Source organism: Hyperolius riggenbachi, chromosome 9, assembly GCF_040937935.1.
Source record: "Hyperolius riggenbachi isolate aHypRig1 chromosome 9, aHypRig1.pri, whole genome shotgun sequence".
Classification (NCBI taxonomy): Eukaryota; Metazoa; Chordata; class Amphibia; order Anura; family Hyperoliidae; genus Hyperolius; species Hyperolius riggenbachi.
Window position 1 is genome coordinate 189,875,235 of NC_090654.1, and position 14,578 is coordinate 189,889,812.

The 14,578-nt window shown below is 42.5% G+C and overlaps 1 protein-coding gene across 17 annotated transcripts in view; it reads right to left on the reverse strand.

The window, feature by feature from the left end:
* MAGI1 (membrane associated guanylate kinase, WW and PDZ domain containing 1) overlaps window positions 1-14,578 on the reverse strand; it is an 869,123-nt gene that overhangs the window by 246,835 nt on the left and 607,710 nt on the right. Inside the window, exon 1 of one of the 17 annotated variants that reach the window (XM_068253816.1) lies at window positions 12,799-12,841. The exons of the other annotated variants lie outside the window; for them this stretch is intronic. Coding sequence (XP_068109917.1) covers window positions 12,799-12,826 — 28 coding nt within the window. The 5' untranslated portion in view covers window positions 12,827-12,841. Of the gene's footprint in view, window positions 1-12,798; window positions 12,842-14,578 lie in introns of those variants that run through there. 17 annotated transcript variants of the gene reach the window in all.

Below are 14,578 nucleotides of genomic sequence, written 5' to 3' on the forward strand. Positions count from 1 at the left end.
AACGGCAACCTCCATATCATTCTCACTTTAGGTGTCCTTGAAGTGCTGGAAAAATAATAATAATGAGCGAGTTATAGTATAAAGTGACAGAAACTATAGCATTATTGCATACATCATGCCAAGCGGACTGCCACATGTCTAGTCTCCTCATATGTCCCAAATGATGGCATAGCTGTTACATCATTACATTCCCAGTGCATTATGTAAAAACATAAGGATGAATGTGAGCGGTTGCTTCAGAAAGTACCCATTTCCTCACTGACATTTTAATGCTTGGTGTCCGCAGTTAAGAGATTTTATTGGCCGCCTGTCCTGCACAGACAAGAACATTGGGATTGCAAGCATATCAACAGTCATTACAGCAACCCCAGCATCCTATCTGCTGCTTTGTACACATTATCTGATGAAATGTCACTACTGACATTCTAGAGATAATTACTCCAGATCTGAATAAATATTGAAGGTAGCATTAGGAAAAAAACAGAAGAGATGGGGGAGGGTGTGAATATGGCTGCCCCCCCCCAATAATAAAGTGACAAGCTGTTTGCTGGACACACGCTCGGCAGATGGCCGAATCAAAGAGTCTTGTCTAAGCCGTCTGGATGTGTAGAATGATTACAGACTCTACTTAAAACAAGCCCACAATGTTTGCTTTCAAAGCAAAATACAGTTTGCATACAAAGGGATTTCTTTCCTTTTTTTTTTTGTAATCGCAGCCATTTCAAGGTACAATTCTGAGCAATACATAAATAAACCAATACAAATCCCATTGAAAAATAAGGATACATTATGAAAAGTATGCCTTCTAGAATTCCTTTTCACTGCTGCCATGTCCAGGGGGTGCATTATTTAAGGGTACACACCTGCAAGGCCACTGAATATGTAGGAACTGCTGTCCAATGACACACACACACAAAAAGTCAAAAAAGTGCTTGGCTTGGGTGCACAACAAAAACCCAGGGGCTAGATAATCTGTATATAGCAAAGGAATAACAGGTTAATCAAAGTAGCTCTGACATGGGGCGGATGAGCATCAAGATGTGAAATACACAACAGTGCTTGCAAGCATAGTGACAGGATATTGATGTGTTGTGGGTAGACCAATGGATAAAAGTGACCTTCTGACTTTCAGGCCTCTTTCACAGTAGGGCGTTGCGTTTTGATGCAACGTTTAAGTCACAACGCAAATTACAACGCAACGCCCCAAAAAAGCCCCATCATTGTCGCATACAGTAGAGCATACAGGCAATGAAAAGTATGCTTCCAAGTCATTACTGAGCATGTGCAAAATAGTCTAACGCAGCTGACAACATGTATAACGCACTGCATGCAGTACTTTCACTTAACGTGCAGCGTTAGACACCAACGCAACGTGTGCACTGTGAACAGGGCATTGATTTTTCATTGCAGTGAGTTATTCTGCGTTAAATGACAGATGATCCGTGCCTACCTCACAGATTATGCAGCAATGCAAGTCAATGGACAAGGCAGTAAGTTGAAACAATGGGAGCACGGTACAATGTGGCACGCATGCGCCTCTGACAGAAATCCCAGTGACGTACTTCCTGCTCAGCAGCGAGTCCTTCATATAGCAGGGGGCAGTGCTATGAATATGACCCTGTCGACAGACAGTGGAGCAGAGTCATATGTAGGCTGGTTTCTGTGGTGCTTGCACCGCGATCTACAGGTGTAACACCAGCCTCAAGGAAAATAAGTATGGCAGCTTCCACATCCCTCTAACTACAGAGTCACTTTAAGGCACAAGGGTGACTACTTAGACACACTGCTGATCACTTTTAGTACAGGGAATTAGACATTGGGCAGTCAGGCAAACACTCAACACAACTAAATTTAAAAGTCCTGCTTGAATCATTCTCCTTAAAAAGGAATTTTATTTATTTATTTTAACAAAAAAGACAAACAGAACCTTCATTCTTACTCAATTATGCGTAGCGGTGCAATTAAAATGCACTGTGGGATCCACAGCAAGCTTTATAACTAATCATTGCGTCTTGTTTATACATATTTAGAAATTAGTTACCGCACATCCTTAGACTCCAGAAGGTATTAAATGACTGCACAGTGTCTGCTCAGCTGACTGATATCTGATTAAAGTTTTGCTACATGAGTGATTCCACCGATGTGTCATAAATGGAGAGCTATCATTATGTAAACTGTTCATCTGATGTTAGCATTGTGCTGTAAGGTTAGCCAATGGAACATACAGAAATGATGATCTGCAAGGCTCCACCCACTATTCACATGTGAATGTGAGAATTGAATTTGTTACCCACCTAAACATCTGGTATGACTGAACATGCAGGTACAGTCTGTTATGCCTGGTACTCCCCACGCAATTTCCCATCAGATAGATAGAGTGATAATTTCCAACAGATCCGATCGGATTTCCGATCGATTTTCTGATCGTTTTTCTGATCAATATGCATAGAAGTGATCAGAAAAACGATCGGAAATCAGATTGGACCTGTTGATAATTATCTATTGAACGCATCTATCTGATGGGAAATTGCATGGTGTGTACCAGGCTTAAAGGATACCCGAACTGAAATGTGACATAATGAGATAGACATGTGTATGTACAGTGCCAAGCACACAAATAACTATGCTGTGTTCCTTTTTTTCTTTCTCTGCCTGAAAGAGTTAAATATCAGGTATGCAAGTGGCTGACTCAGTCCTGACTCAGACAGGAAGTGACTACAGTGTGACCCTCACTGATAAGAAATTCCCCTTTTTTATCTCTTTCTTGCTCTCAGAAGCCATTTTCTGCTAGGAAAGTGTTTAGTTGGAATTTCTTATCAGTGAGGGTCACACTGCAGTCACTTCCTGTCTGAGTCAAGGCCCATACTCACGAGTGACATTTGTCGCCGCAACACGCGGCGCGCGCGTGTTGCGGCGACAGGTCGCCCGTGAGTATGGGCCGCCGCACGCGCGCGCACCCCGAACTGTCGCCCGTCGCTCATGTCGCCAGGCGATTGAAACTTTCAATCGCATGGCGACAGTCGCCGCTGCCCCCCCCGCCGCAACTGTCGCTAGTCCGCGTGAGTACGCGGACTAGCGACAGCAACCTCCATGTAGGTACATGGAGCTTCCGGCGGGGGGAGGAGGAACGTCAGCGACAGCTTCCGCCTTGCCGCTGGTCCCCTCTTCCGCGTGTGTACGCGGAGGGACCTGGCGAGAAGCTGTCGCCGGCCTGTCGCCCACACGCTCACGTGTGCTGGCGACAGGCCACATTTCTCGCCCGTGAGTATGGGCCTTCAGGACTGAGTCAGCCACTTACATACCTGATATTTAACTCTTTCAGACAGAGAAAGGAAAAAAAGGAACCCAGCGCAGTTATTTGTGTGCTAGGCACTGTACATACACATGTCTATCTCATTATGTCACATTTCAGTTCGGGTATCCTTTAAAGAGAATCTGTATTCTCAAATTCTTACAATAAAAAGCATACCATTCTATTCATTGTGTTCTCCTGGATCCTGCTTTGCCATTTCAGCCGCTCCCCGCCGCAATCCTGGCTTTTAATCACCAGCTTTAGGCAGTGTTTACAAACAAAAAACATGGCCGCTAACCAGGAAGTGATGTTTGTGTGTGTGTGCGCGCGTCTGTGTTATATATATATATATATATATATATATATATATATATATATATATATATAGATAGATAGATAGATAGATAGATAGATAGATAGATCGATATAAAAAATTTTATATATTTTTTTTCAGGTTTTTTTTTTTTGTTACAGTATACTACAAGTTTTTATTACATAGTGAGTTATCTGCGCTCTAGGCTGGATTTCTCACAGTTCTCAGCATGTGACAGCTCCCTTACCCCTCAGAGAGCTCTGTCTATGAGGAGTAAACAAAGCACACAGAACCTGGAGGGGGCATGCAGGGGGCTGCATAACTTCTCCCTATCACAGCAGAGGCAGTCCATTCCTCCCTGGGTCGACAAAGCTTGACAAACAAAAGATGATTAGATATATTACAGAGACAGTGCAACTAGAAAAGGCTGCATTAATCCAGACCACATTAGAACAGGTATAGGAACTTATAGCATAGCAGAAATAAGGCTGAAAATGTTGTTACCGAGTCTCCTTAAGTCTTTCGTATGTGTGATTCACCGGCAGGACCAAATAATCTATACACACAGTACCCACTACGTAAACGATTCGGATTACAGTTTTGCATGCATGCAAAGTTGTTCCCATGTACAAACTATACAATACTTTTTTGTTATTACTTATTTCTGTTACCAGTTACAGATTGTATAAACTGTTGTAAGTTTGAAAACAACCCAAAACAGTGAGTTTATACTATATGTCCAAATCCAGAGTTGTTCAAAAGGGATTAATGTATCCATGTTTCACAATGTATAACACAAGACTCGACTTAGAAACAAAATCCCGGAATGTAACCTATTTGTAAGTAGGGGGCATCGGGAAATTTGGGCACATGGCAAAGCTGAAAAACGGCTCACTCTGTTCCTGCAAAAGTCCTGGTGACGTTCATTACTATTTCCCCTACAGGATGGAAAGCCATGGATTTGAGGGAAAGCTGCAAATCGGCTGCCAACTATTGCTTGGTCCAAATTGCACTGTTTTTTTTTTTTTTTTTGTAATTTGGACTCAGTCTTTTGCCAGCACCCAAATTACCCTCTGAGCACCGCTAAAGCCAAAATTCACATTACGGCCTATGCCTTGAAGTAGGCAACCGTCTGTAGTGTAATAATGGCCGCATTGTATCATACCTTGCCCCATCTATAGCGATGTTCACAGACTGGCGGGTGCATTGCGGTATAATAGCGTGCAGTGACAGCAAAATGCACACGTTAACAGTGAAGCATACTTTTCATTGAGAGTATGCTTCACCGTACTTCACGGTTTGTGATGCAACATGCAAATAATGCATTCCTGCTGTTACAGGGAACGCTACGTAACTATCAATATGAACTTAGCCTAAAACATTTGCACACATCCACAGGTTTTGGGGTGGGAGGGGCATGACTTAGTTGAGGGAGGTGCTGCTGGGAGAGGCATATATTAGCCAATCAGCAGACTAGATAGATATTAGTTTTATAATACACTTATCCTTTGAGCCAAATCCTTGCTTGCTACTAAATGACTTTTAACAATACAAAAATAGTGTTCAATTGAATCCACCTCTGGATCTGCGTAAATGACAAAAATACCCTTTAAGACATTCCATGGAAGGCATGCAAAGATGAGGAAACACATTGCTTTCACTATTCAATTCGCTCCATTGACTTTTCTAAACTTTGTTAATCAATCTACTTCAGCTACAACAACCAGTATCACTGACTGACAAACCTTCATCTTTTAGTCAACAGGCATACTGAGAGCCCACCGCCAGAAAGATAAATTTACACTGGATTTTCTGGCCTTTGGCCTTGTAGAAAGAGATGGAGTCTGATGTAAGGTGGGTGGCCATTTTCAGAGATGAAAAGGAACACAAAAACACACCCTACGTTTGTCAACAAACAGCAAAGTGCACCACTAGCTACACTGGCTCCCTGATGTGTGGCTGGGAATGTGATATGGCAAAGAGACATGTCTGTTGTCACAAGTGTGACTGACAAGGGTGACCTGTACGTCAGCTCTCACTTCACACACATTTCAGAAATGAATAAAGACTTTGTCCATCTGATAAAATGAACGGTTTCTGTTTACTTTGGAAACTGAACATAATACTTTCTAGTAAAAGATTTAAAAAAGGATAACAATAAAAGTGAAGTAAAACAAAAACAAACCTGTTTAAATACCAAATTCCAGGAGGGTTAGTAAACAGAAAGCTTAAAGTGACTTTGAAGCCAAAAAAAAAAAAACAAAAAACAAAAAACCCCGTATGATAGAATGAATTGGTGGTGTAATACGGATAATTAATAGTACATTAGTAGCAAAGAAAATAGTCTCATATTTTTATTTTCAGGTATATAGATTTTTTTTTTATAACATTGCTTCATTCTCTAATATGCTGTTTACACACCAAACTCAGCATTTTAAATGATGAAAAAGAGCAAGCTAATTACCCATTGAACTTTCCTCTGCAGTAAAACTTTAAACAAACAAGAAATATTGAGAGACAGTTGAGATAAGCGCTTCAGAAGACAGTTCTGTCTGTGACCAAAGTATGGTGAGCTCAGAGAGGCTCTTTTGCATATATAACAACTGAAGTTTCTTAACTCTTCCTGTACTGAAAACAATAGGAGACTCATATCTGTGCTAATAATGTTCTATTTCATAGCTGTACTACACATACAAATCATCATAAGTTTATTTTCACTTCAGATTCCCTTTAACCACCCTGGCGTTCAATTAATTGCGCGACTTGCTTTTTTTTTTTACAAAAAAAAAAAAAAAAAGTGTTAAAGTTGGTGTAGCTAGCCCTAGGCTAACTACACTCAGAGCGGGCCTCCGGCGATCGAGGGGGTGATGTAGCTAGCTAAGTGCTAGCTACACACCCCACAGAAAAATTTAAAAAGACCCTCCAGGGGCTGAGCAATCCACCGCGGCAGTAATGGACGAGCTGAGCTCGTCATTACCACCAAGGTGGTTAAAGGACACCTGAAGCGAGAAGGATATGGAGGCTGCCATATTTATTTCCTTTTAAGCAATACCAGTTGTCTGGCTATCCTGCTGATCCTCTGCCTCTAATACTTTTAACCATAGACCTTGAACAAGCATGCAGCAGATCAGGTGTTTCTGACAGTGTCAGATCTGACAAGATTAGCTGCATGCTTGTTTCACGTGCTATTCAGGCCCTACTGCAGCCAAAGAAATCAGCAGGGCTGGCAGATAACTAAATAATAAAGGAAATAAATGTGGCAGCCTCCATATTCTTCTCACTTTATTTATCCTTTAAAAATTGCCTTTTTGTATCAAAACTTCTGCAGCTCAAGCTAGCCATATACATATGCTTATAACATATCAGACAGTAGCATCCAATCAACTATGACCCTAGGGGAAAACTTTTGTACCCATCCATAATGTTCTTATTGAGGAAATATGTGCTCTCATATATCTTCAGGTAGCAAAGTCATTGAAGGGTCGTAAGTGGATTACTGGACAATGTGGAAATTTGACATTTATTTAGCATATTCGTTTTATATAAACACTTAGGCCCCTTTCACGTGAGCAACTGACAGGCGGTGAAGTCACCGCCTGTCAGCAGTTCGAATGCTTTACCTAAGACCTCCTTAGGGTTAGATGAAGGGTGGGGGTGCAGATGGGATAAAGGGCTGTGCACTGGATGTACAGTTCACTCTCCTGTCAGGCACAAAGTGCTTTGGGCTGCAATTTACTGTAGCTGAAAGGCAGCATGTGTAGCTCCACACGTTTGACATCTGGAGGGGTTACCTGACGCCCCCTCCCCCCCCCCCCCCCCCCCCAAAAAAAAAATAAAATAAAAAATAAAAAAAAAGTCTCAGGGCTCAGATATGACTCAATAGGGTGGCTGACTCTCCACCAACCATGTCATGCGCTACCAAGTGCTCCGCATGGGAGCAGAAGACAGGAGGTGTATTCACTATTCACTACCTTCAGGCCCCCATGTGAGAGTCCCTATTGAGCCAATTTTCAACAAGATAAGCTTTGGTCAATATGAATAAATATGTTGATACTATATAACTGAGCTGTAGCTGAAAAAACATTGCATCTTTGCTTGTCAGTTCACTCTTGCATTTTCCTACAGACATTGCTGAAAAAAATCAATATTGCTGTACATGCTGTGTGGGCATGAAAATCTAGTTTCAGTGGTTATAGGGTGCCCATACTCAATTTGTGGCATTGATATGTGGACGATTTGATCACAATGATCAAGCCTGGCAAAGATCAATATTGCAACATGACCACCTGATGGATCGTTTTAAAGGATTTCCAGCCGAATGGATAGAAACAATCAATCTAGCATGCCGGAAGGATCTCAGTTAGGTGCATGACGACATTCAATATTCAAATGATCGACAGACCCCTGGCTGGTCCGCCCCAGTTAAGGTCCCCCCCCCCCCATTTCCCCGCCTGGGCCCGTGGTGAGTGGTAAAGCAGCTCATCTATCTGCCACCTGCCAGCTCTGGCATCGTCTCTGTATTGCAGACAGGGGTGCCAGTACCCAGTCTCATGCACTGACGCCACATGCATGACATGAGAAGGGTCCACAGGGTACAGGCAACCCGACAATGGAAAAAATATACTAGAGGCAGCCCCCGGATAGGCGAGCTGCTTCCACACTTTCCGGGGGCCTGGGGGGGCACATAACATGGGGGGAGGGATTTCATGCTGGAATCTATTGGAAATCTGTGTGAAGTGTGTGGGCAGGTATTAGATACCTTTAAATCTGAGAAATACAAGCCAAGACCGCCAATGGCCTTCATCATTGTTACACTGAGTTGCCACCACATTATCCACCCAATTGTTGACTGCACTCTGACATGCCACACAGCAAGTATCAGGGAGTGAGTCCCTAGCCCCTGGTGAATTCTCCAATGAAACACAGAGACAATGCAGGCAGTTCACCCTAATGCTGGGGATACATGGTACGTTTCTGTACCGTGTATCGAGCAGCTGATCCGGCCAGCTGATAATATTCAGCTGGTCCGATCTCGCTGTTCGACCCCCGCCCGCTTGATCCCTGCCGGCGGACAATAGCAGGGAATCGAGCGGCTGATAAGGAGTGCCGGTGGGGACGAGTGGACGAGAAGGGACGCAGCTGGGGTCGATCCGGCGGCTAATCAGCCGCCGGATCGACTTGTGTATTCCCAGCATAACAGCAGAACCATGGGAGTCACCTGAACAGGAAATGAGCAAAAATACTTTAACAGTCTACAACAAGTATGCAGACAGCAACACGTCTTTCCCACTACATCCATTTTAACCTTTTATTTTTTCGGTGTGCACTAACTCAAAAGTCCAGTACCAGGCACAAAGGTTTTCCTAGCCTTATATAGGATCTCAGTGGCAGACCTGAAATGTATTGTATAATCTCCCCAATGATCAGACATTTCTTGTAGCAAAGCCCTCCATAGCTTCAGCTTGCAATGTCTGCACTTTAACACCTTGCAACTGAAACAACTGGATACTGAGCCAGGAAACAGACGCTCAGTCAGACTGCTTCAGGTCAGCTTACCTAATGTAAAGATTTAGATTTTTTATTTCTGCGGCGTTCTTATCTCACACAAAGTAACTTTTGTGCACACTATGTTCCAGCCTATCTGATGATGTCTGTAGATGGAGTTTATACTTTAAAAAGGAACTTTAACCCGGGATTGAACATCATCCCCATCAGTAGCTAATATCACCAATTCTCGCTAGAAATCTTTACCTTTTCTCGAATAGATCACCAGGGACATCTATATGGTTGATATTGTGGTGAAACCCCTCCCACAGTGTAAGGTCATTGCCATGGCCCTGACAGTTTCCTGTCTGTGTGTGTGTGTGTGTGTGTGTGTGTGTGTGTGTGCACAGTTATTTATCACAATGCAACGAGGTACACACACACACACACACACACACACACACACACAAATAAACCTTTTAGCAAATCACATTATTAGCGGTAGTGCTTACAGATAATGACAGTTGGTACTGTTTTTTTTCCCTGGCCTGCCAGCAGTAAAGATGAGGACCTGTAGGCTCATAGTGGATCAAAGAACATGAATGATTAAATAGCAAATATCCATAATTTCTAGATCTAGTTTTTATTTTCTAACTTATCACTGTGCAATGTATTGATCTTTAGTTTTTCCCCTTAACACAATCTATCGGTAAAGTTCCGCTTTAAGTTTAGAGGAGATTTCCATGAGTGAAGTCCCCTCTGTGTTCACAGTGGACAGAGCCTTTGACCAACACATTCATTTTATCGATCATTCAGAAAGAACAGTGTTCTAAGAATCCCTGAAGAGCCATTCTACCATTATATGACACATTTGTTATTTTGGAAAGCTCAAACCTCCCAGCGGGGGTCTGGAAGAAGCCGGAGAGCATCCTGTAATTTACACGGAGAAGATTTGAGGTTTACGATTATTTCTGTCGATTATTGCTCATGTTCATCTTTGCTATTACAGGCTCGACATTCAGGTGTCTAATGATACACCAATAACACAGCCCCGCAATAGATTGTCTCTTGTATTATAATGTAATAAGGTTTTATTAGCAATCATCTTTTAAAAGAAATGTTATTACAGAAAGGTCCCACAAAGTGATAACAAGATTTACAAATCCAATGGCAATTTGCAATTACCACCAGACTGTTGAGTTTTAATGAGCATCTTTGACTTTATTTCTTGGCTCTTTGATTCACCTGAACGTATTTAACATTTTATTCCACAAAGTAAAAACTCCATATCCCAACCTCTTAGTCTCCAAACGCAGGCTTAAAAATGTCCTGTTTTTATTGGCAGAGTAGTAAGTGGACACAGTCTTGGGCTCCGATATGGGCTGTGTTTGCTGTACATGAAAGTATTAATGCCAGGCAGTAAGCACGGTGTCCCACTCTCTTTCTGCTCACTGGCAGAGCAGAGAAGGCTGTGCCCATGATTCCACAACTACTGTCTTACACTTGCCAGAAAACAGGTAATACATGAATTTCAATAGCATCTGAGGAAATGAAACATTCCCTGTTTGCTGAAAGCAAATTCTCAAATCATCACACTCACTTTCTGAAGGTGTGAAATGGCTTACAAAGTAGAATAACCAGACTATGTGGAGATAATGAAGTAAAGTTTAACCACGTAAACTACCATTCTCCATTTGGGAGTGCAGCAACACAAGGGAAATCTACTGGTGGTTCCCCCATGATACCTCTGGCCCAGTGGGCGACCATAAGCTGGTTCACGCTTAAATTCTTTGCCCACCTAGGTTTGTTTCTCAATGTGGATAAGCTTATTGTTTATATAGGATATGTTAGCAACTATAGGGTCCCCAGATTGGCCTTCATGTCAGCTTACCCTCATAATCCTGGATATGTGGAACTATCTACTCCTGTTTGGTGGAGGGGATACATGCATCTCTGTGGATTTATGTATTTTGCGCTGTAGTCTCTTCATTTTGTTCTAATAAACTAGTACTACTGGCGTGCAGCCATAACAATAGAATCACAAACCGGTGCAGTGAATGCCACTGACTATATTGTTGCAATGGTAGCTGACAAGGACTAGGATATTTTAGACAAAAAGAGAACCATCAGTTCTTGAACACAATATGTTGGAAGCAAAATTTAAAAATGGGTAACTAAATGTAAGGATCTGAACAAACTTTGACAAAAGTCAAATTCCAGGGCCTTACCAAGTGGGTCAGAACAACTCCAAAACAGTTGGTTTCATTGAGTGTTACCAGTATTCAGGTGTTAGTACAGACATAGCCAAATTAATACGAAAATCAGGAGCCAAGCTTTGAGGTCAATTATGTACAAGGGAAGCAAAGGCTACTCCATCTGGTCCAATCCCACATAACTACTAGAGTAAAAAAAAAAACGCTGGTCATGACAGAAATGTGTCAACAAATGATGCCTGGGCCTGCATAGTTCTAGTGATCCCTGGTTGTTCGCCGTGGAAAGTTCCCACAATGAGCATATGAGCAATGGAATTGGGCCATGAAGAAATGGAAAAAAAAAAAAAAAAAGGATTGACTGGACAGATGAATGTTTTCCTTTCAATCATGGGATTTGCATATACCACCTACACACACCTCCATGCCTATATTCACTATGGCAGATGATCTGCAGCCAATGCCTTTGTGCCAGATACCACCAGACACACACAAATATATATAAAATGTGATATCAATGGACCGGACTACAACTGAAAAAACCTCACAGTTAGCAGCTAGTTATTTGTACAAGTCGTCTCTCTCTCACACACAAAGAAAGACATTTAACAATATGATACAGTAAAACAGGACAAAGCGGCAAATGATGCTCAGATTTGGAGTGTCATGTTTCTCACTGGAAGCATTTTTCTCCAGCGAGCTTCGCTATGGATTGGGCAGGCCACCTGTCACCCCAAACAGATGTGTCAGACAATATTCTTTTCAGACAGGCTGCTCTCTAAAGTTCAGTGCCTGGGAGCCTCTCTGCATCCTTCAGTGCAATGAAAACATCTCCTCCACATCAACAGCCAAACAAAATGTACTCCAAATGAAGTAAAAAATCAAGTGTGTGCACTAGGCTTTGTCATGCATTACCGGTATTTATTTAACTATATTATCCAGAAATAAGTGTAGCAACATCAGGATCTGAAATGGAATTAGAAGATATTCTGTCTAATAAAGAGATTTCATATGCAAAAAACATTAATAATGATTTCAGTGTTACAAATGTAACATGGTGTGGAAGGGAGTGGCTGCCAACTTGGTAAGGGCTGGTCTACATATGCATACAACCACACAGCGATTGTTACCCACAAGGATTGGGGCTCGAGCCTTTGGGCAGCAGTCAGAGAGGCATAGTGCCACATTATTAGGCTAAAAAGTCACTGACGTGCTGCTGCTACGGTAAGGGAAGCCAGTGACTGTGCGCCGCGAGTGCCAGCTTCATGTACCTGGCAAACATTACATGCGTGACATCGCACAATAGCAATGTGCACAAAGGACCGATTTCCACAGACAGGGTAAGGAGTGGAACAGTGTGGCACTGTACTAGGCTGGAGCTGGAGTGGGGCCTTTACCAGTCCTGAAGGCTGTGGTGTATTGTTCTGCCCCAGACAAGACAAGCACACCTTTCATCTTGGTTACCTGTTTCTAAGAGATTGGTAACAATGACTATTTACCATGGTGGATACAGCTTTTCACCACCATAAAAGCAGAAAGCACACTTTTCTAAATTCCTGTGCTTGGTTTGCTGAAGTCCTTTAAAGGAAACCCAAGGTGAGAGTCATATGGAGGCTGCCATATTTATTTCCTTTTAAACAATGCAAGTTGCCTGGCTGTCCTGCTGATCCTCTGCCTCTAACAATTTTAGTCATAGACTCCAAAGCAGCATGCAGATCCGGTGCGGACACAAGTCTAACTGCATTAGCTGTGGGTTTGTTACAGGGTAGTGCTTCAGACATTACCGGTACAGATGCATGGAAGATAAACAGGACTGCCAGGAAACTGGTATTTTTCAAGGAAATAAATATGACATCCTCCATATCACTCTCACCTCGGTTTCACTCTAAACAGTTGACAAAACATCCTCCTAATGCCGTTAGGTGGTTATGGTCACCATGGTTTCCAGTAATGCATAAGTTACTGCAGCAGCAGAGAGCAGGGGCAATGGTGACGGTGTACAATGTACAGGATGTGTTTACTGGGAAATGTCTAACCAGCAGGTCGTCGTGGGAAGGGAGATGGTTCACAGGGCTCTTCTGAGGAACAAAATCAGTAATGCATGATGATAGCACTACTGATCAAGGGACACTTAGACGTTATTTATCGTTCATGAAGTAAAAAGGCCAAGCAGCTGCTGTGACACATACACCGTTCATTAAGCAAGGCACTGATCATCATTTGGGATGGATCATCCCACGTCAGGTGATAAAAGACAGCTGGGAAGCATGTTAGAACAATATAGGTTTACACAGAGCTATACATACAAATAAGACATCACACCTGTCCTATATTACTGAAAACTCACCTACAAAACAATAATGTGGTATCAATTACTGCAGGCCAAACAAAGGAGAGGATAGTTGAGCTTTAGATTTGAATGTTCCTGGATACAATTAAAGTGGACCTGAACTCTTGCACGGGACAGAAACAAAACAGAGAAACACACCCTGTATGTATTTAAAGAGTTTAGCCTGTCTAATTCCCCCTCATCTGTGACTAAGCACAAGTTGTATTTTGATCTCTCCCGTGTCCCCTGACTGCCACAGCAGATAAGCTTATTTGAAAGCACAGAATGCTAACAATATGTCTGCTTCCAGGAAAGCAGGAAGTATCAACACTGAAGATTTATTTTAGGATTTGTATCAGCTGTAACAAAGAAATGTTTTTCTTTAAAGGTTATTATGCTGTTGCTTATCTTTTAGAGCAGAGATAAAGTTCTGAGTTCAGGTTCGCTTTAAGGGCCCATTTCCACTATGCAGCAAGCAGCCAAATCCTAAGCCATGTGTGGCACTGCTTAGCAAATCGGACTGCGCCTACGCAGCATAATGGGAGCCACGGCAAAATCCGAAGCTGACGCAGTTCCCAGTAGTAATAAACCCTGAAGTGTACTGAAGGTCTTCCAGAGTTCTTTTCCTGCCCCGCAAAATGTAAATGGACCATACCAGTAAACCGAACAAAGCACTACCCCACGCTGTGTAACCCTGTATTGTGGTTTCATAATCTTGGCAAGGCTTATAAAACCTCTATGTGGGATTGTGAAGCCCTTGGCAGTGATCTAGCATTTGCTCTCTGACTGCTGCTTCTAATCTCTTGGCCATATGCACAGGTTAATTAAACACACGAATGCTGGGAACCCTCTACCGGATGTCCATCATGATGGATGTTGTCTCACGTGTCAGCTGTGTAGCTGTTGTGTTACTATGTGGGGCGGGACGACAAGCAGCACAGGCGAGGGAG